Source organism: Octopus sinensis, linkage group LG7 (assembly GCF_006345805.1).
Source record: "Octopus sinensis linkage group LG7, ASM634580v1, whole genome shotgun sequence".
In the NCBI taxonomy this organism is placed as follows: domain Eukaryota; kingdom Metazoa; phylum Mollusca; class Cephalopoda; order Octopoda; family Octopodidae; genus Octopus; species Octopus sinensis.
This window is the reverse complement of record NC_043003.1, coordinates 91,770,422-91,794,774: the sequence shown is the minus strand read 5'-3', so window position 1 is coordinate 91,794,774 and position 24,353 is coordinate 91,770,422. Positions and strand designations below refer to the sequence as shown.

General features: G+C 35.1%; 1 protein-coding gene across 11 annotated transcripts in view; it reads right to left on the bottom strand.

Annotated features, from left to right (window-relative positions):
- Positions 1–24,353, bottom strand: part of LOC115214348 (vinculin) — a 209,816-nt gene that overhangs the window by 185,356 nt on the left and 107 nt on the right. For all 11 annotated transcript variants that reach the window (XM_036504925.1, XM_029783533.2, XM_036504926.1 and 8 more), the window contains exon 1: positions 23,944–24,353. This exon is cut by the window's right edge. In XM_036504925.1, the coding sequence (XP_036360818.1) occupies positions 23,944–24,000 (57 nt within the window). In that variant the 5' untranslated portion in view covers positions 24,001–24,353. The remainder of the gene's footprint in view (positions 1–23,943) is intronic.

Sequence of the window (24,353 nt, the reverse complement as noted above, 5' to 3'; positions counted from 1 at the left end):
ACGAAATGCCTGTAAACATTTTGTCCAACGTGCAAACAATTCTACCAGCTCACCACCTGCAAACACCATCTTAATAATGACAGCTATTTTATTAAGTTCTTCATTATTTTCAAAATTAATTGAAACAAAGGCAGAATATTTCTACAGAATTATAATGACAAAAGTGTAGTTAATCAGGAAGATCAGCTGAACACTTTTGAGCCATAAAGTTATGCAGACTTTGAAAAAAAGAAGATGGTGTATGAGCAGGCAAGCTGGGAAGTGTTGGTTACGAAAGTTATCAGAGAGCAATACAATTCTTCAACAGCAATGAATGTTGAGAAAGAAGAATGCACAGGGTGAGAGAGAGAGAGAGAGGGGTACTAAAAGAAAAAGAGAATTAGGTAGACATTATGGCCATCTGTTCAATCACTATCATATTTACTACATAGGGCAACATATTGGCAGAACTAACTAAATAGATGCTTTACAGTGTTTAGTTTCATCTTTCCAAAATCTGACATCGAATCTCGCCAAAACCAAATATTCTCCTCATTTCTATGGAGCAACAGAAGCATCTGGAGGTGGGGATGAGGTACAATTTACTGACGATCACTAATACCCACCATCCTACCCCAACAAAAAATTATACTCTCTGTATTCTTAAACAAATATAGCATTCAGAATAAATAGCTTGGATTTTTTTTTATTAGTCAGAGATATCCATTAGGTAAACAGGTAAAATAAAACACAACTGACTTCAAGTAAGAGATGGAAGATAAAAATTATGACACTCTTGCCTTTCCATAGAATGTTACTAGTGTAAGTGGAGTAGGTAAAAATAATATAATTACAATGGAGTATCAAAGTTACAGACACAATTTCAAGTAACAGCGAAAATGGAAATTATGACACTCTTGCCTTTCCATAAAATGCTACTTAATATAATTTTCAATAGAGAATCAAAGTTACAGACAGCTTGTCTCGTCATCAACTTATTTCCTCCTTACGACACTTGCTGCATTAGTTTTATATGGAAGTTTGTTTAGCAGTTTATTTTACTGTTAAATTAACCTGAAATTCAGTGTCATATAATCCTATATCAAATAAAATATGAAGCTGGACATGGTGCTAGGATAATGATAGAATTAGTTAAAATGGTGGCCTCAAGTCACAAGTAGCACTGTAACACAAAAAATACCAATACTTTCTCTTTATCTTCAGCATAACTAAAAACTACCAAAACTTATTATTAATAACCTCATTATCAGTTTGAGGAATGAGGAGGTAGAAGTGCTAAAGTGATGGACAAAATAGAATACAATATTTAGTTATATCCCCACCACATTCTAAGTTCAAATCATCTGGGTGGTTGGATGCTTTTTTATCCTCTGGAAGTAAAAATTTATTAGTGTAGTAATGGGGCTGATTTGACAAACAATAAAAATGTGTAGCCTTGAGCCAATATAGATATTGTTGACGTTTGCCTTTCACCCTTCCGGAGTCAATAAAATAAGTACCAGTTGAGCACTGGAGTCAATGTAATCAACTTGCCCCTTCCATCCAAAATTTCAAGCGTCATTCCTATAAAAGAAAGGATCATTATTATTGAAGAAAACTGCTGGTTTTATGCTGCAATTAGAAATCATTATTTGCACAATGTTGTCTCTTTCTGGTTCTCTGCATTATTCATGTCAGGGCTATTTGTTGTTGGGTACAATAGGAAGCTATTACTTTGCTTGGAAACAGAGTTTGTTAACGGGAAGGACATCTGGTCATGGAAAACTCAACACCAACATGCTCTCGTCTATCCTATACGGACATGGAAAAGTAAATGTTAAAATGATGATAATGGAAAATGTTTTTGAAAGTATGGCACAATGTTGCATGTGTAGGGGTATAGGTATAGATGACTAAATAAACTTCAGTACATACCTGGTACTTAGTCAATCCCCGAGAAAGTAAGCAGTGAAAAATTTTGTATGGAAGCTATGCACAAAGGAGGATGTTGGGTGGAGTGATATATACATATTTTAATTTTCATTAATTTATGTTGTGCGTGCAAAATCATCTGGTGATAACAGTTGAATGTTGTTTTAACATTCTTGGTATACTTATAATGGTCACTGACCTGTCAGCTGTAATTTTTGTAGAGTATTCAATTTTGCTTAACTATTAGTGAGGAGGTGTTGAAAAGTTGTTAGTAAAAGGAAAGGGAGATAGTTAAAAATGTTTGAGAATCACTACCTGAGTAGATAAAAGGTAAAGGTGACATTGACAAGGTTGCTCTAAGGTGGAACTAAATACTAAATGCCTTTTATTTGCTTCTCTACTGTTCCACCAACATAATAATAACTATTTCAAATTTTAGCACATTATTGGCAATTTTAGTGGAAAGGGTTAATTGATACTATTTACCCCAATATTTGACAAAAACCACACGTCAAGGTAAATATGAACCCACTCACACTAACACACACATACATTATATATACGTATAAATATATATATATATATATTCATGTATGAATATATATGTGTGTGTGTGTATATATAAGTATGTGTGTGTGTGTATATATATATAAGTATGTATGTGTGTGTGTATATATAAGTATGTATGTGTGTGTGCATATATATATATATATATATATATCCCGTGCCCCGTCCAACCCATGCTAGCGCGGAAAACGGACGTTAAACGATGATGATGATGATATATTTATATATATATATATGTATGTGAATGTACACTACCATCGGAAATTAATTAGCACCCTTGATTTGCTCTTCACTCAAGGTATGTGCTGTCACCTAGTGGCCATATCTCGAACTATTGCTTTGTTGCGAGTTCACTGTTGCGCAGAACGATGACGTAACTTTGTTTGCAGAGCGGTTTGAGAGTCTACAGCCTAATGATGTTGACATAGCAGTGCAACAACAACTTGGAGTGCGGATGCAGACAAATCTTCCTTTGTTTAATAGATATAGGTAGCGCCTCGCAAGGACCGAAATCACACCGTACTAAGTTTTCTCATCGCGTAAGACGTTTTGAACAGCTCATAGGTTAATTGATTTCTGTATTTGCAAGATTTTTTTTCCTCACAAATTCTCCTACACTCTGCTTCATGACGTCACTTCCAGTTCACAAAACTTTCTGTTATACATCAAATAAGGTGAGAAATTCTGCTTTCTTTCTTTTTTGTTTAATGAATAATAACTCATAGCAGTTTTGTTATAGCATAACATTATTCAAATGAATAGTTTTAATGAAAATAACTGGTTTTTATCGTTCATTCCTAGATGGGCCCAAGACCTCGCATGACCTTGGAGAGATGGTATGAGGCTTTCTCGTGGCGTGGGAAGCTGTCGGAGGCTGCAATAGCCAGAAAACTTGGTGTAGCCAGGCGCACAATTCAGTGCTTATTTAAGAAATACGAGGAAACCGGATCAGCAGCTGACAAAAACGGTAGGGGATGGAAGAGGCTGACGACCCAGCGGGAGGACCGGATGCTGATCCGAAAGTCACTGAATAACCGAAGGGCAACGAGCCGGCAACTGGCGGAGGAGATGCAAAAGGTGACAGGGAAGCAGTTGTCTACAACCACCGTCAAGACCAGATTACTGGAAGCTGGTCTAAAATCCTGTAGGGCCACCCGTAAGCCACTCCTTACAGCCCAAAACCGGAAGAGGCGGCTGCTCTGGGCCCGTGCCCACAAGACATGGACCGTGCAGCAGTGGCGGACAGTGATGTTCACTGACGAGTCGCGATTCAGTCTCGTCAGTGACAAGTCTGTCCATGTGCGACGCCGCAGGGGTGAGTGCTTCAACAAAGACTGCATTGCTCCCACCATGAAGCATGGTGGGGGTGGTCTGATGGTGTGGGGGGCGTTCAGCTACAGTGGTGTTGGGCGGCTCTATGCCGTCGAAGGCAACATCAACGCAGCAAAGTACATTGAGATAGTACGGAATGCTGCCCTACCCTCTGCGGGATACCTCTTTGGTGGCGAGGAGTACGTGCTCCAGCAGGACAATGCGCCTCCCCACACAGCCAAGCTCACAACCGGTTTCTTCAAGGACCATGGGGTGATGGTCATGGACTGAACCCTATTGGGAACCTCTGGAGTCGATTGGGTAGGGATTTGAATGTGCAGCAATACAGGAACCGACACAAGCTGTTTGGGGCACTTCTTGCTGCATGGAGGGGCATGCCTGCACAGTACCTGCAGGCACTCATAGACAACATGCCAGCCCGCGTAGCAGCTGTCATTGCTGCCAAAGGAGGAGCAACAAGATATTGACTAAATTTCACGATTAATAACAATTATGTGGTATGCTGGGATATGTTTTAATAAACTTTTGATTAAAAACGAGTTCATTTCTGATAAGTTAATTAAATTAAGAAAATGTAAGAAAATGTAGAAATTTGAGAAGTGCTAATTAATTTCTGACGCAAGTGTAAGTATATGCATGTGTGTGTGTACACACAATAGAATTCTTTGTTTCCATCTACTGAATGCACTTGCAAAACTTTGCTCAACCCAGGATGTTATTAGAAGACATTTGTCCAAATTACCGCAAAGGGGAACTGAACCCAGAATTATGTGGTTGGGAAATGAACTTAACCACACAGCCATGTTTGCATGTAATTCAATAACCCTATTTGACTTCCTATAGAATATCAACCTTTTCCATGTATTTAACATCGCCAATTCCTCTTAAACCATTTTCAAATCACTAATTCCATAGGAATAAAACACTACCATACCTTTCTCTCTAAAATATATGACTAGCATAATAATCTTAATTTCCAACTGGCTAATTTTCAATGATGTATTCAAGTACCTAACCAAACAGCCATTTGTTATTCACTGACTTTTACTCAATGGCCTCAATAATCAATAACATCAACTGCATTGTTTTAATAAAAGTTAAATAAATCTGTTTCTACTCAGCTGTTTGTTCTCTCTTCAACAGTAATCAGAAAATAACACTCACTCTCACAGACAAATAGTAGTGTGTGTGTGTGCACGCACACGTGTGCTACAGGAAGACCTTTCTTCTTCTGGGAGCATACAAACTTAATCTGTAGTTCAACTGTTTTAGGCCAACACCACTTAACTTGGATTTTAGTTTTCCTTTGCAATGAAGAAATATATACACACACAAATAAACACATACACACACATATTCATATTGAAATTATTAACTCCTTAAATAGGCACAATGCCACAAATTTGTAAAGTAGAATTGATTGAACTTATCAAATTGGGAGATTATCATTGCCATCATCATAATGATTTTACATTTGTTTTCCCCAAAATTTGTTTAGGTTGGAATGGTCCTCTCCAGCATAACATCTCACCAATTGTCACAGTCCTTTGTTATCCTCATGTGAGGTTCAACTACCTGAAGTCAGATTTCACAACTTCTCATAGCTTCCTTTATCTTTCTGTCTTGCAGGCCCCTTTCACTTGGATCACGTGATATTTCTTGACCTAACAGTCTGCATTGCATCCAAATGCACCACATGTTGGCACCAACTCAAAACCTCTCTCTTGAATACTATATCCAATTCCTCTTATATCCAGTTTTCTTCTCAGTTTATGTGAGCTAGGCTGTATATACATAACTAACATTACACATCCAGTAAAGCAAGCTTGATTTATTACATTCCAGCCTCTGTAAATTCTTTACATTCAATATCCATGTTTTGTTACCATGCAATATCACACTCAGTACACAAGCATCAAACAATTTGCTCTTTATTCACAGAGAGAAACCTCTGGTGACAGTCAAGGTGATAGTTCATTTCTCCCCTCCTGTTTTATTCTGCTGCAATGCTTTCAAGACACTCACTTCCACCTTGAATTAGGTCACCTAAGTAACAGCCTTTTGAATATTTTAAAGAATCTAGCTAACTACTAACCACACCTGCTATGTACAAAATCACTCTTTTATGTCAACCTGTTTGTGAAGCCACCGGGTCTCTTACGCACCCATAGTTTACACCATATAGCATTCCTATCTACTTCTTTTCTGCATATTAAAGCCTAGCTGACTCTCAGATATCTGTAGGGTCCTGTTTTCTTTAACCTTTTTGTTACCATATTTCTACTGAAATACACTGCCTTTGATTTGTTTCAATTAATTTTGAAAATAAAGAATTTAGTAAAATATCTGTCATTATTAAGCTGATGTTTGGAACATAAATTAACATAACATTTTGATAGATGGTTTTAATTTAAATTGCTTGAAAAAAAAAAAAGGCTTGTATCATAGTACTAAAAGTAGTTTCACACAAGTTGATATGAGATGGATTAATGTTAACTGAAACTTTTATCTTTGCAAGGTTTACTTTAAATCCTCTTGATTTTAGGTATTGCTTCCGCATTTACAAATTCAGTTTTTTCTGTAATTCTGACAGACTCAGTTATGAGAACTAGGTCACAGGCATAGAGATGCTCTAGATCATTGGCATGTATATCAGAGATGTACTTCTAAAAATAAACAGGACATAACTAAAGCTATACAATTATTTTGAATTGCTTGATTTCTATTTTATATTTTTGAAAGGAATTGTAAAAAAAAAAAACATGTTACAACTTTAACAAAACTGACTTCCAATAAAAGTGAAATTTTCAATTTTCCTGTTTTCAATGTTTTGCACAATATACAAAAAGAAAAGGATTTCTCTTTGGTGAAACTTGATAAATAGCATGTAGTACAATATAATGTAAAAGAAATAAGATGTCGTCATTTAATGTTGAGCTTTCATGTTGGCATGGAGGTGCGTGGCTTAGTGGTAAGGGTGTCAGCACCAAGATCGTATCATTGTTGTTTTGATTCCTGGACCATGCGACGTGTTGTGTTCTTGAACAAAACACTTCATTTCACATTGCTCCAGTCCACTCAGCTGGCAAAAATTAGTAACGCTGCGATGGACTGGCATCCCGTCCAGCTGGGGAACACATACACCATTGAAACCAGGTCCATGAGCCTGGCTAGGCTTTAAAAGGGCGCATTCATTATTTATATTTCATGTTGGCACAAGCTGAACAGTTTGACAGGATCCAACAAGTCGAAGGGCTGTGACAAGTTTCAATGTCTGGGTGCCCTGCCTAATACCAGCCACTTTACTGAGTGTATTACATGCTTTTTTTCATGGCACCAGCACTGTTGAGATTATTAAATAACTTTGCAAAACTAAAATGCTGCTTCCACTGAGTGGAAACATAGTATTGAGGGAGGTAGCTTTTTGCTGGGTGTTGAGAGGCTAAAGTATGATAGAGGGACAGAAACTTGTGCCTTCCAGTAGAGGAGATACATGATTATCTTACATTATATATAGGTGAGTGAGAATAGCTGGAAAGAGAGTGAAAATGGCAGAATGAAAATTATTTTAATCTAAAATTAACCAACATTCTTTGCTTTAACAGAGCAGACCAATCCCAAAATTGCATTCAGTCATTTCATCAATTTCATCCAAATAACAAGCAGACAAATATTAAGTACAGATGTTTCATCCATAAATATATATTTGTAAGTCAGTCCGAAAGAACATCTGTTTAAATATGCAGTTATGCAGGACAAACACTTCTTTGAAACTGAATGCATAAGGATTTTGTGTCTGTATCAGATATTTCATTTATCTAATTATATACTTGTGGATGTGAGGGGTGAGAGAGAGAAAGAGATTCTATGTGCAAAAATAAGGTGCATGAAAAACAGAAAGAGATAGTGAGGAAGTATACATACATGTGACTGCATACATTACATTACATGCCTATGTGCATTTATGTACAGGATAGAGGAGAGAGTGGGAAAGATGGATGCAATGTTTGCAAAAAAAAATAAAATAAAACAATTGAAGTACCTTTAATAACAGAAGTATTTTGTATCAACAAGTAAAACAAAATTGTGTGTTGTTTTTGTAACAACTAAAAAATATTCACTTCAAATGCATCAAATATATTCCACTAAACATCTCAAATTCATAACTGAATTTGAAATTATATCTATAAATGCTGTTTGAAAACAAGTTTCCTTTATATTTCAGTGTTTACCCTATGTTCAGTATCATATAAAATAAAATACCCATCAAAATGTCCAATCCATGCCAGTAGGAAAAGTGGATGTAAAATGATAACAACAATGATAATAATGATGTATATCACGAAATTATCCATCTCTATCAACACAAAAACTATGATGATGATGATGACCACTATGAAATATTGGTTTCAAATTTTGGCACAAAGCCAACAATTTCAGGGATGAGGGATTGGTCGATTGCATCAGCCCCAGTACTCAACTTATTTCATCAGTCCTGAAAGGAAGAATGGCAAAGTCGACCTCAGCAGAATTTGAACTCAGAACATAAAGATGGATGAAATGTTGCTAAGCAGAGTGCTAATGATTCTGCCAGCTCACCTTTATGAAATATTATAAAATAAACAGTGCCTCAATGTGCCTTGGAACCTATAACCCAAGCTTCATTTACATTGATTGATACTACCAAATCCTCTTCGGACAATGATGAACGCTCTGCTTCTTATGACTCTTCCTTCTTCTGATGTCTACGGATTTAGCATTACCATATTTCTATACAAATACACCACGTTTTTTTTAAAATAATTTTGAAAATAATAAAGAATCTTGTTAAATAACTTTGTTATTTTACAAGACAATTGTTTAGTATTTTTACTTCAGCTGATGTTTAAAACATAATTTAAAATGAAATTTTGATGGGATTTAATTTAGATAATTTTAAAACATGAGTTTGTGTCATTTAAGAAGGGGCAATTTCAGGTGGGTTGGTATTAAAAGGTACAAGGGTTCATTGTTATTAGCCTTATTGTAGCTTTAAAGTATAATGGCCAAATGGGTAAGTTATAAAGAAAGAATCACAAACCCTAGCCATAAACAAACAAAATATTTGACTAAAAATGCATTACAAAAATGATTCACAATTAATTAAAAAGATTAACATTTAACAAAAAATTAAGTCTGTTTTTGTTTTTTAAAAATAAAACAATCTTTTAAAATTACGAAAAAATGGTTAAGAGAAGAAAGAGAGAAAAGTTAGAAAATTCTAAAAACTACACAAAAGAATATGTTGATGCAATTAAGTAAGTCAAAGAAGATATTAGTCATCTTGTTCATGAATTTATTGGCCAAAAGAAAGACATTGTTTGATGGCTTTGTGTTGAAAACTTACATAAAATACAACTTCAGTTCATTTCTGGTCTTCCGTGAAAAACATGTCTGGCCACGGGGAAATATTACATGAGTTTTCTTTTTTTTTTTGTTAATTTTTTTTATATTTATGATGTGAGTTATTTCTAGTAATGCTGAGACTCATTGGGCTTCATTTGATTTTACTGAGGGGGAGTCAGAATTGGTTTCTGGTTTTAATGTTGAGCATGGAGCAGTTGGTTTTGCATTGTTATTTCTGGCTGAATATGAGAATATTTTGTATATGAGATTTTTGTGTGGTGTCTTGTTCTTTGGTGAGTGGAGTTTGGTTATTTCTATATCATTACCTTGCTTGGAAACAAGTGAGGGATAGTGACAGGGAGGGCATCCAGCTGTAGAGCATCTGCCTCAACAAATTCCATCTAACCTATGAAGACATGGAATGGTAGGTGTTAAAATGATGAAATGATGATGAAAGGTAAAGTTGGCCTCAGTGAGATTTGAACTCAGAGCACAGAGAGCCAGAACAAATGTCCTACACTTTCATGATTTTGCTAGTTCACCAAACTTACAGTATTTGGTCATGTCTGTTTATGCTCTGACTCAAACCCCACAAGGTCAACTTAGCCATTCATCTTTGAGGAGTTGACAAAATAAGAACCATGCAAGTTGATTAATGAAGTTGATTTTGTCGACTACACCTACTCCCAAAATTAGAGACATTGAGTCTATGTAAGGAATCAATTATACTAGCTGACAGGGTGGTAGAAATGATAGAGTGCCAGACTTACTATCAGACAGTATTTAGGCACATTTTTCATGTTCTGGGTTCAAATCCAACCAGGGTCAATTTTTCTCTTCATTGCTTCAGGTTTGTTAAAAGAAACAACAGTCATATACAAACCTCAATTCAGTCAGCTATAGTCTGCCTCCAACGTTATTTGTAGTTCTGTGCCAAAGTGAAAAACCATAATCACTATTAATGTTCTTATTTCAGTTGCTAACCTGGATCTTTTAAACTGCTTCATGTCATATTCCTAGCAATAACATCTGTTAATTCTTCCCAGATCTTATTTTAAAAAGAGTTATACCCAGTGAGATACAACAGATTGTTGTTTTTTCTTCATCTACCAGAATAATAATAAACATCACTTCCCATCCATGTTTGGTTTCAGATTCAGTCCCACTGTGTATCACCTTGGGCAAGTATCATCTATCTTGGGCTGACCAAAGCCTTGTGAGCGGATTGTGCAGATGGAAACTGAAAGAAACCTGCCATATATGTGTGTTTCTCCTTGTTTTGACATCACATGACGGTTGTAAATGAGTATCACCTTTCTAAAGGCTGTGTCGTTCATTTCCAATCTTCTGTGAAAACATATCCTGTCATAGGAAAATAATACCTTGCTTGGAAACAAGTGAGGGATAGTGACAGGGAGGGCATCCAGCTGTAGAGCATCTGCCTCAACAAATTCCATCTAACCTATGAAGACATGGAATGGTAGGTGTTAAAATGATGAAATGATGATGAAAGGTAAAGTTGGCCTCAGTGAGATTTGAACTCAGAGCACAGAGAGCCAGAACAAATGTCCTACACTTTCATGATTTTGCTAGTTCACCAAACTTACAGTATTTGGTCATGTCTGTTTATGCTCTGACTCAAACCCCACAAGGTCAACTTAGCCATTCATCTTTGAGGAGTTGACAAAATAAGAACCATGCAAGTTGATTAATGAAGTTGATTTTGTCGACTACACCTACTCCCAAAATTAGAGACATTGAGTCTATGTAAGGAATCAATTATACTAGCTGACAGGGTGGTAGAAATGATAGAGTGCCAGACTTACTATCAGACAGTATTTAGGCACATTTTTCATGTTCTGGGTTCAAATCCAACCAGGGTCAATTTTTCTCTTCATTGCTTCAGGTTTGTTAAAAGAAACAACAGTCATATACAAACCTCAATTCAGTCAGCTATAGTCTGCCTCCAACGTTATTTGTAGTTCTGTGCCAAAGTGAAAAACCATAATCACTATTAATGTTCTTATTTCAGTTGCTAACCTGGATCTTTTAAACTGCTTCATGTCATATTCCTAGCAATAACATCTGTTAATTCTTCCCAGATCTTATTTTAAAAAGAGTTATACCCAGTGAGATACAAACAGATTGTTGTTTTTTCTTCATCTACCAGAATAATAATAAACATCACTTCCCATCCATGTTTGGTTTCAGATTCAGTCCCACTGTGTATCACCTTGGGCAAGTATCATCTATCTTGGGCTGACCAAAGCCTTGTGAGCGGATTGTGCAGATGGAAACTGAAAGAAACCTGCCATATATGTGTGTTTCTCCTTGTTTTGACATCACATGACGGTTGTAAATGAGTATCACCTTTCTAAAGGCTGTGTCGTTCATTTCCAATCTTCTGTGAAAACATATCCTGTCATAGGAAAATAATACCTTGCTTGGAAACAGGTGAGAGTTAGCAACAGGAAAGACATTTGGCCACAGAAAACCTTCCTCTTGCCAACCCATATCTATTTCCAAGCAAGGTAATATTTCCCCAAGGCTGGACATGCATAAGACAGACAATGAATTGTGCCCAACTCATGCAAGTATGGACTCATGTATTTTAAAATAAAGATGATGATGATTAAATGTCATTGTCATCATCGTTTAACGTCTGCTTTCCATGCTGGTATGGGTTAGATGGTTTGACTGGGATCTGACAAGCCAGAAGGCTGCACCAGGCTCCAGTCTGATCTGGCAAAGTTTCTACAGTTGGATGCCCTTCCTAACACCAACCACTCTGAGAGTGTAACAGGTGCTTTTTATGTACCACTAGCACGAGGGCCAGTCAGGCGGTACTGGCATTGACCACGCTTGAATGGTGCTTTTTACATACCACTGGCATGGGACCAGTCAGACAGCACTGGCATCAACCACGCTCGAATGGTGCTTTTTATGTGCCACCAGCATGGGTGCCAGTTGGGCAGTACTGTCATTGGCCATGACAATGACTTCACTTGACTCAACAGGTCTTCGCAAGTGCAGTTTATTGCCCAATGATTGAAGGGTACTCTTAAATGGGCCAGTTATGTTGCACTGGCACAAGCCATGGTTATGGTCTCAATTGGCTTGCTGGATCTTTTCAAGCACAGCATATCTCCAAAGGTCTCAGTCACTTGTCATCACCTCCACGAGGCCCAACATTCGAAGGTCATGCTTCACCACCTCATCCCAAGTTTTCCGGGGTCTACCTCTTCCACAGGTTCCCTCTAATGCTAGGGTGTGACACTTTTTCACACAGCTATTCTCATCCATATTCAACACATGACCATACCAGTGCAGTCGTCTCTCTTGTACACCACATCTGATGCTTCTTATGTTCAACTTTTGGACATAATGTGAGAAAGATAAATCACCCACCCCAACTTAACTGTGCATTACTCCTCTTGATTTTTATATTTCAATTCTCCAAGTCACTGGATTATACAAAAAAAATTCCATTTTCTTTTGTTATTTCGTCTCATTCAAACCCAATTGACATCATGAGAGAGTAAATTGTGCAGGATGTGTGGAGAGAGTAATTTCTCAAGATGTTGTTTAGTGAAGAATGAAGTGAAGCAAGAAATAAGCTTGAAGAAGAATTTGAAACTGAAATCAATATAGGAATTAAAGTAGATGAAAACACAGAAACATGAGGGGTAAAAATTGATAACATGAGTTACTTTCCGCAGTCGCATTTTGACAAGCAGAATAAATATTTATATATATTTATTTACACTTTTCAGAGAGATTAGTCAGAAATTAGTGTATTTGGGACTGTATTTTCATACATTTTTTTTTTTTAGAGAGGGAGTGGGTGTAAGGTTCTAGAGATTAAACTAGAGTAATGTGTTGTTGGAGAGATATCAGTTTAGCTAGGACTCATTCCCAATGAATTGGTCATAGGCAAAATAATTCAGAAAATACTCATAAGCTCTGGCAGATGTCAGAGAGAATGTACTGAATTTAGCATGGGGCAGAGAAAGAAATCAAGGAGTGAAGGTGTGGGAGTGTTTAAAAGTTGATAACTTTCATTTCAGAGAGTAGTGGGAGTGGAATCTATAGCATTCTGGAAAATAGTATCAGACAAAGACAGAAAGTAAACAAAGAGATAGGAAAGAAAAAGAATTTCTTGTTTTTCTTTCCTTACTTCCTTTGTAGATTCAAGAAATTACTGCCAAATTCTAAAATGTCATCAGCATTTATATATTAAGATGAAAATATTTGAAGGTGTATAAAACTTAGTAGCAGCTGTCTTTTTAGTAACAAAAAAAATACAATTAAATGGAAAAGAGAATAAAGTGGTAGATGAATACTAAATTAAAAATAACAAACAAAAGAAAAAAGAGAGACTTACTGAATGGGGAATAGAATGCTAGCAGTTGTTAATTTAATTGCTGTGGAAAAGCTATCTTTCCTACCATTTTGAGTTACTGTGTGAATATCATTACCATTTTATTTTTTTTTATCTTTCCTACATATGAAGATCGCCAAAGACTACCAGTACCCATGTTTACCAATACATGGTAAAGGAGAAGAAATGAAAAAAAAAAATCAATAAAAAAGCAAAAATGCCAAGAAAGAAGATTGAAGAAATTGCTAACTTCCAAAAAAATATTCCAGACACAAAGCCCCTGATGCCAATAGCAAAATAAATAAAAAAATAAATAAATAAAAACATTGGAAGAAGTTAGGTTAATTTAAGAAAATGGTGATATTTATTGCATGACCTTCATATCACAATGGAAATCTCTCTTGCAATGAAGCATGCCATTCTTCATCAGAATTTCTTCAAGAGTAAGAAGAAATTAGAAAAAGAACTTCAGCTACAGTTACTCACTAAACTACTGTTTAGAAATTCAGTTAATTGAGATTTTTTTTTTTATGCCACTTAGTACATTACTTCTTAACTTATTTAAATTCTTGCCATTAGTTCACTTGAGTTATTTCCCTTAGCTCATTTTATGCTAGTACTGACCAAAAATCTTTACCTATATGTAAAAACTAGTGTCAACTGATCAAAGTAGGTTCAAATAGACAAGCTATACTGATGAGGCCCAACAAGACAGAAAACATGTCAAGTGCTAACTTTAAACTGAAATTGTTTCCCTTGATCTCATAGGTTCACTAATGATGACTCACTAATGGGTCACTAATTACGTTTCTGGTATTCTTTCTCCAACTGAGAAGGAAATTTCCATAGAGAAATATTTATGTACATCACATATTTGAGTTATTTTTCATAGCATTGTCTGATTTTGTTTTCATTTTTTAATTATAGCTTCGCTTTAACCAACATTGTTTATAAAATTTAAGAACATCTTTGTTACTACAGATAGAAATAAGCATAGGCATATGTGTAGCAATTATAATTATATATACGTGTATGTGTGTGTGTGTGTGTGTGTGTGTGTGTGAATATCCAGGTAACAGCAATTACCTTAACGTGTAAAAATGGAGGATACAGACATATGTGTTGCAATTATATGCCTGTGAACAGCAATACCACTAGTTTATGTCGAAAAATAAGTGAAGGATGGGGTGATGGAGATGAAAACAATTGTTTATCTATTACACTGATTATCTTTGGAATTAAAAATTAACATTTTTTACCTAACAAACAATAGGAAAAGTTATTGATTGCTTATAAATCAATAACATCTTGATTAAACTAGATGACTTTTGGCAAGATAAATACAATACTTGCGCAAAACTAACAAAACAGCACCTGCAACAATATACAAATCCACAAGCCATACCTCATTGTACCAATCAAGAGAAATAAATTATTTCCTTCATTTAGCTTCCAGTATGAGGTTTCCAATGATGGTAGAGTGTATTATTTATGTCCAAAGACAGACAAAAAAGCAAGTTCGAGCACACTATTTGTAATTTATTTGTCAAGACAATAATAAGAATTATGAAAAAAGCTAATTTATTCCACAACACTCTCCAGAATTTAGACTTGTTTATTACAGCAGAAGTTGTCTTTTCACTCTGCTATTTCAATCATACACGGAATCAGTTAAGAATTCATTGAAAGTACAAAATGCAATGAATATCAAATTGTGTGGCATTCCAATTTTCCTTTTAATGCCAACCCTGAGGCCACCCTTGGTACTATGATACAAACTTCCTGCTTTAAAGTGATCTAAATTAAAACCATTCATCAAAATTTCATATCAATTTATGTTCCAAACACCAGGTAAATAATGACAAAGATTTTTTTACTTCCTTGCTATTAAATCCAATATATATCTACTTAAAAAACTCCCTATAGAAAATACTGGTCAAGATGTATATGTAAGCATATTCAGAAATACCAAATAAGGAGCTATATGTTATTAAAAAACAAATTTTATTGGATTTAATAGAGAGGAAGTCAAAAATTGAATATTAGATATTTAAGCAGCCAAGTCTTTTAATGTTTTTAGTCTCGATCCTAATAATTGTGAGTGGAAGAATGAATATACAAATGCCTAAATAATAACAATAAGAAACAATTCTATGTATATTTTAAATGTCTTTTTGTTTATTTTTATTTTACTTTAAATTTCACCTACTGAAGAGTACAAATTCAACCTTTATGATGTTCTCTTTATGGAATTTTTGGTCCTTTTGCCGAAACAATTGTCTAAGAATATGAAATAAAATCATAATCCATTTTAACATCCAATCTGCTTCATTTCATTTATTTGAAGAAATTTTTTGAACTTCGTTTTAAGACTGATATTGATTATTTCTTCACATACTTTTCATACCTATATGATTTAAAAATTCGTAGATAATGTATGATGAAAAGACATTAGAAATCTATGGAAAAAATTCCTATAAAAGGATGAAGACAAATTCAATTCATCCGGATAAATATATAATATATATATCAGGCTGAGTAAAACGTGAGCAATGTTTTGAAATATGAAATTCATCACAATATATTTCAACAATGTGAACATTTTCTTCATCAAAATAAGTACCATTACAATCAGCAGATATTTGCCAACGAGTTACAAATTTGGAGTTCTGGAGCTGATGAACTCTTTGAACGCACTTTCAGTATCAGCTTGATTTTTGAACTCCTTCTCTTGCAGGAAACCATGAAGGTGCTTGAAAAAGTGGTAGTCAGTAGGAGAAAGGTCTGGAGAATAAGCTGAGTGGGGAAGAACTTCGTATCCAAGTTCCCTCAGCTTCTGGAGCATCATTAGTGAAACAAGTGGTCAAGCATTGTCATGATGAATGATTGACCCTCTTCTGTTGACCAGTCTGGGACGGAGGAGTAGCAGTTTTTCATTCATTTTGGCAATTTCATGGCAATATGTTTCTGCAGTAATGGTTTTTCTGGATTTTAAGAAATTATAATAGATGATTCCAGCAGTACACCACCAAACAGTCACCATAACCTTCTTTCTGAAGAGTTCAGGTCTAGCAAAGGTTTTCAATGCTCCATTCTGGTCCAACCACTGTGAAGAACATTTTTTATTATTGTACAGAATCCACTTTTCATCACAAGTTACAATACGGTTGAAAAATGGATCAGTTTAGTTACGGAGAAGAAACAACAAGCAAATTTCATGTCTGCGCATTTTCTGATTTTCATTCAAATCATGTAGTACCCATTTATCGAGCTTTTTTGATTTTCCGATCGCATGCAAATAATTGCAGACAGTTTTCTGGCTAATTTGAAGTTCTTTTGCCAGTTCTCGAGAGGTTTTATGAGTATCTTTCTCAACGATGGTCTTTAATTGACCGTCATTGATGACAGATGGGCATCCACTCCGCTCAGTCTTCAAGGTTCAGGTCTCCACTGGGAAATCGTTTAAACCATTTTCGAGCTGACCACTCACAGGTCATTTGCTCATCAAATGTTTCGTTGATGTTGTGAGCAGTTTCAGCTGCTTTACATCCTTTTTTGAAGTTGAATAGTAAACGTGCTCAAATATCGCGCTTTGACGGTCCCATCTCAGATGGTTGTAACAACAGTAAAAAAAAGTATCAATGTTAATTTATTGATGCATTTGGGCAAGTTTATGCTTTCATTATCAGATAATTGCAGAGGGAATTTAGTAGGTACAAACTGAAAGAAGCCTATTGTGTGTGTGTGTGTATTAGCTGTTAACGTCATTGCCATATCAGCGGTGCCATTTGCTTCCAATTTTCCATAGAAACATCCATATTAACTTGCTTGGAAACAGGTGAGGGCATCCAACCATAGAAAATAAATACATGTGCACACACACACAGTTGTGACATGGGAAACTTTAGTAGTGCTTTTTGCATAAAAATTACAGAGTTAAGTGGAGAATATTACATAATGAGCCCAAAATCTTTTTTAATCAATTAAAAATACTCTCATAATAAAAAGAAAATTATTAGCATTAAAGAAAATTTTTGTCAAGGTAGGTACAAGTGACAAAACCTAAAGATCAAATTGAAAAAAATTGTATGAGTGCATGTTGTAAGGAGTGATTCTGATTTTGTAAAATACAAGGATAATTCCAGACATGTTCCCGACTTTTTTCAGACTTTCTTAGTGTATCATAGTCTGACAATTCCTTACAAGATCTTAGAATGTCTGAGTGAATATAAAGATTATTTTGAGTAGGAAATCATTCCCTAATTAGGTAATTTAACACTTTTGTCAATATATTTCTATTGGCATACACTGGTTTGTTTCAATTATGAAAATAAAGGAAAATTTAGTAGAATAATTTTTCTATTATTTTAACTGGGCATTTGAAATATAAACATGAAATTTTAATTGAGGGTTTTAATTTAGATCACCTTAAAGCAGGAAGTTTGTATCACTGACCAGCAGGCAGCTTCAATCAAGTTGGTATCCAACAAGTTAAAATAATAACATAGATTTCCCTGGGAGGCTTTATGCATGGAGAACCTATAGTTAAGTGGGGAATAATATTCCTATGTTTATATAAAAATATAAAATTTCAAGATGAAAAGGAAAAATGAGTTTTGTTTTTGTTTTGTTTTTTTCTTGGGGGTTTTGGATAGTAAGAAGGGAATATGCTCATGGCTTTCATAGACTCTTCAAAACTGGCAAAAACAATGCATTTGGTACTCTTGAACAACTGCATGCCAATAACTAAACGAAAAACACAAGCCAGGAGGGAAGTGTAGAAGGCCAGTGTTCTGTGGAGGAATGGGCAGAGAGGCTAATGTGGATACTTGGATTGATAGGCACAATGTGGATGATGAGGGGCAAGATGAACCAGTTGGAAAAGAATGACTGGTGGCAGGACATAACCAAGCCTTGAGATGTAACAAAGTTGGCTACAGTGTGAGCCAGGCAGAATTCTATCAGCACACACTGTGATTGTGTAACAATTTGACAGGAAGATTCCAATCCGTATGATGGTGTCAATAGCCAGTTTAGTCAGGAGATTTATTTACCAGAAATAATCAAATATTTTGATGATGTCATCTTTCTCAAGTGTAAAGGTCCACTGGTGATTAACATACAAAAAAGCTTACTGGACCCCACATTGTAGTCATTGCAGAGAAAAACTGTCCAAAATATTGCAGAAGATACTTGTTAATAACTAAGTAACCTCTGAGATTTTGGATACTGGCATGGTTGTTTGAAGGTAAATCAAAGGGGCACTGTTAGGGCTGGTGGTCCTGTAGGTTTCAAGATACCAGAGGTGCTTTTGCATATAGCATGTGTATGGATGCAATGAAATAGACAGAAGTCTTGGTGGAATCTTACCAGTTGGATGTAAAGCAGGCAGCAAATTTGGAGGCTTTCGCTGCAGAAGCATGATTTATAGAGCCATCACTTGAGAAAGGGATGATAGGAAGATACAACCAAGTTAGAAGGTATTTTAGTAAGGGACCAGCATATATATATATATATATATATATATATATATATATAGCAATAAGAAAATGGAGGGGATCAAGAGTTGGTATTCATCAACTTATAGACATTACATTATGTCTATTTTTTAAAAAAGACAATTATAGCAATATACATACATGTATAACATATGCTTTACATATATAATATTATATATGTGTGCGTGTGTGTGTGTAAATGAATATATACATACACGTGTATACAATGTTGGTTCAAGGTTCTGAATTTAAATCACATCATCATCATCAGCAGCAGCAGCAGATGTTAAACGATGATGATGTGATTTAAATCCAGAACCTTCAACCAACATTGTATACAGCAAGCAATTTTTCTCTGGAATTCAAAATAATTAAGAGCTAATGAGAGAGTTTCTACATGATCCTGTTAGATATAGCAGCCAAACTCCAACAAATCATAACTTCCATGTTTTTTATTTTTATTTTTTAACCACTAAAATGACAGGATTGCAAAGGCAGTATTACTTTTAGTCAAAAGTCTGCTCTGTGCTAACCAGCACAGAGCAGAATACTGCCTTTGCAATCCTGTCATTTTAGTGGTTAAAAAATAAAAATAAAAAACAGGGAAGTTATGATTTGTTGGAGTTTGGCTGCTATATCTAACAGGATCTGGAGTGTTAAACAACTATGCCTGTTTATTAAGATAAAGCAAACATCAACCCAATAAGAAGCACTTTTACATGGTCACTCCACTTACTATCAATAGCAGACAACTCTCTCATGCCATCCAACTGTGTTCAAAAGATTAAAATTTCTTTTTTTTTTAAAGACACCTTGGATAATGAATGGAATCCTGCTATGCTTTTAGTACAGGCACAATGAGTGAAATGAGAGAGAGAGAGAGAGAGTTAGTCTGTACCAAGAACTCTAACATTTGATTGGTACTTTATTCTATCGACCTCCAAGAGAAGGAAGGTAAAGTTGACCTCAGCAGGATTTAAACTCAGAACACAGGGAGTGGAAACAAATACCTCATAGCATGCTTTGTATCCGATGTTCTAACAATCCTGCCAACTCGCCGCCCTGAAGTTTTCTTATATATCAAGATAAAATATGACTTGGTCAGAGCTGCAATGTATTTCATCAGAAGTTTGTAGAATAAACGATGACTGACCTTAGCTAAAATAACAGCGATAAACAGAGAACGACTGGTGAGAATCGACAACTAGGTGGACCCTTGGTAATATGTGTAAAAACCCTGACCTAAGCCAAAGCAACAAAACAACCACTAATGCGGACAGCTAAGCTGGATGAGGGCCCGGTTGATACACGTAAGAATAAGTATGGCTCAATAAGATAAAACTCACTGAATTCAGAAGACTGTTTTCATTTAGAAGCAGTTTTATTTCACATACGTATATAAATACACACAGATACACCTACCTCTTACGACAGAGAATTGCATTTTCTGTAATAATATGTATTAAATTGCTTGGGGTTTCTTTTTAATAGTGACAAGGCCTCTTATAATTAGCTGTGACTGAAATCCACTGTACACGGCGCTGAAGATACATATACATGCATATTTATTTATATACATATATAAAGTGTCTTTCTATAAAATTATGATTCTAAACAAGACATGGTTATTATATCCCACTGTTATAAGTGGCCTGTATATATATATATATATATATTATATATATATATATATATATATATATATATATAATCAGTGTTTATCATCTCAAGACGAATTAATTGTTGATAAAGTCGAATCAGTTTGATGACAGTTAAAGGAAGCTGTCAACGAAAGGTCACCATCAACCCATGTCACAACCCCTTTTCTTCTTTCTGTATATATTTATATTTATATGTGTGTGTTTATATATACAATATATTTATATGGTGTTTCTGTAACAAAATTGATGAAAACGAACTTACAAAAGGAAGAGGGTCGACGGCTCGGGGATTTTACGCAGTGACTCGACCTACTAGAAATAACAGCTAAATCTTTCCCAAATCAGATCCTACGGTCTTAAAAAAAGAATAACACTTAATGTCGCTCAATGTATATTTTTCAAGAGAAAAGACGATGTGATCATGGCTGGAACGTCCTTAATGCTGGATCTGTTCAAATCGGAACTAAACAACAAGTAATGAAGGTGTAAATAGGTCGTCATAAATAGCTACCTATTTTTTTTTTATGATGTTGTATACAAGTATCGAATATAATACGTAGTTTATTTACATTAACTTTGATCTGGGGAACGGAAGGAAAGAAGGAAAGATAGATAGATAGATAGATAGATAGATAGATAGATAGATAAACAGAGAGAGAGAGATAGATAGATAGATAGATAACAGAGAGAGAGAGAGAGAGAGAGAGAGAGAGATAGATAGATAGATAGATAGATAAACAGAGAGAGAGAGAGATAAACAGAGAGAGAGAGATAGATAAACAGAGAGAGAGAGAGAGAGATAGATAGATAGATAGATAGATAGATAGATAGATAGATAGATAGATAGATAGACAGACAGACAGACAGACAGACAGACAGACAGACAGACAGACAGACAGACAGACAGACAGACAGACAGACAGACAGATAGATAGATAGATAGATAGATAGATAGATAGATAGATAGATAGATAGATAGATAGATAGATAGATAGATAGAGATAGACATACAATCAATTGTAAACTTTTATATTGGACAATGTAAAGCAACTATTCGTTCATTTGTCTGTCTATTTAGCTAGGTAGCTAAGCCAGCTCATCACATGCAAACTTTCATTTAGTTTGTCACACCAAACGATGCCAACGATAATGATAAACAAGGTAAAAAAAAAAAAGATAAAACGTCAACAGGCACAATGTCACAGATGACTGTTTACAATGACCACATCAAAAAATTGCTAAAGAAAAACAATATGAAAAGCAACAAAATAAATAAACCCACAACAGCAACAACAAAAATCTCCAGGCGTGCTAGCCATTCTATTTATTGATCCTGACAGCTATCCCCTTTCTTATGTTTTTGTGAGTCATTCCGTACACACGCTGTTTGATTCTCTCTGCTCAAATCAAGCGGATTACGAACCACAACAGAGACCACAATGAGATGATAGTGGGGGCTTGAATGGTCAGAAACACATCAATGAATTTCTAGAGTCTAGATGGCAATCCTGACGATGAATGATAACAACGAGTAAGTTGGAATCTAGTGAAAGAACCAACTTAAAAATCCGACAGCATCCCAGTTTTTTGGTTTGTTTGTTTTTTAGTCAAGAGAAGGCGGATCCTATTAAGGGAATGGCAGAGGAGAAAGTAATATATACACGAAAATATGCATACATAGTATAGTTTTTACATACACACACATAAATCCATCATCGTTTGTATATAGATGGCCGGTCATATATAGCTTATATATACGTTCCATAGTTTAGAGAATGGGGGGGGGAGAAGGTATATATAAAAGTAATTAGATTATCCCAGGTACGATGTTATTTTTACATATAAATTTATTCTAACTATTCTTATCATTTGTTTTTGTTTAGTCACAAGTCAACCATCATCGAGCAGACTTACGATTAAAAGTATTCCAGTCATGGCCGTCCCATCTTTTTAGAGGTACCTAAGATTAAAGAGTATCCAATACGTCTTCCATGTATTTTTAAGACGAGTGATTTAAAGATTTTATGGCTATTTCTTGCACACCAAGCAACCACACGCAGGCTCCCTCATTGGTTTCAAATATCACGAATAAACAACCATTTTAGAATATGAGAAATTCGTAAATTTTACTATAAAAAGAGTCATGCCTACACAAGTATCAACGTGTAGAAATATATATTGCATATATTATATATATATATATATATATATCACCCCCACCGCCTCAGACACAACAGCAGACGAGTGTCTGAAGATGTGACATTGAAAAGAGCCTCAGGTGCTGTTCTTTAACATTGGTAAAGTATATACATATTGAAGCACTTAAATCCATCGTACGAATTATATACACATACATACGTTCGGGTTACTATTCAAATATCATTGTTTGTATTTATCAGGAGCTTGAAAACCAAATGGGTTTTGTTTTTTGTTTTTTTTTTTATTTTTGCAGCCCAAAAAGTCATCACATTTAGACAGTAGATATTTCAAACATTCTAAAGTAACTAGTAAGTACTTATAAGCCGAAAACTAAACATATAGGAGAAAGCTAGTCGGTTTGAATGAGATATCAAATCGGGAGTGTATATAATGGTTATATTAATAACTTTAAAAAAATATCCTTTAATTTCAGAATTATTCCAAATTACACACTCATATTAAAAGTATATATAGTTTATAACACATCTTCAAATATATCGTTTTGTTTAAAATTGATGTCATCATATATAACGAAACCAAATTGATAAAAAGAAATTAGCCAGCACAAAACTTGCAGATAACTTTTAGAAGAAATTAAAGTCACAAGGACAGAGCTTTAGTAGAATATTGAAAGTCTAAGGCGAACAAGCCGAAGCTTCGAAGTCACTATCAACATTTTCCTTGTAAAAGTTTAATAAACATGTACTCTACTAAAAACAAGTATTGACTAATCGTTCAGTTTCACATTAAAGCGTTTTTATGTATAATTTGACATGAATATATATATATATATATATATCTTATACGGTAGTGGGACCAGGAACGAAGGTGTGTACTTGTTATATGCATGTGTGTACTACAATGGGACACATAGTAATTTACACGATAAGCAACGTTCCCACAACCGTATTATTGATGTGTAATCAATCTGTCAAAGTAAACGTGATGGGGGAACTCGCAATGCCAACAAGAAAAAATTATCAAGGAAAAAAAAGTTAGCCAAACTTACCTGCTGAGCTACCGGCTCAAGAATTCCTTCGATGGTCTTTGTATGAAAGACCGGCATTTTGGGGAAAGAGAGTTGGAACTACTACTCTCCAGTCTTTAAATATATATTTTGTTTATTTTTGTCCAGTTGTGTTTAGCTTGTTTGTTTTTGGTTTATTATTACTTAATGGTTGTAGGATAAACTTCTAAAGGTAATCTCAGTAATAATTAAAGTCCGATCCGGCTGTGAAAGTGATGCACTGGTACTTTATATTCAGGTAGTTAACTTATTTAAAGAAATAGGTGTAATTAGAAGTATATAAAAACTCGACTGACCACTTTAATTAAGTGTCAGTAAATGAGAGAGAGAGAGAGTTAGAGGAGACTGAGCAAGAGAAAGACAAGCAATCTGTTGATTGCTGAACACCCAGC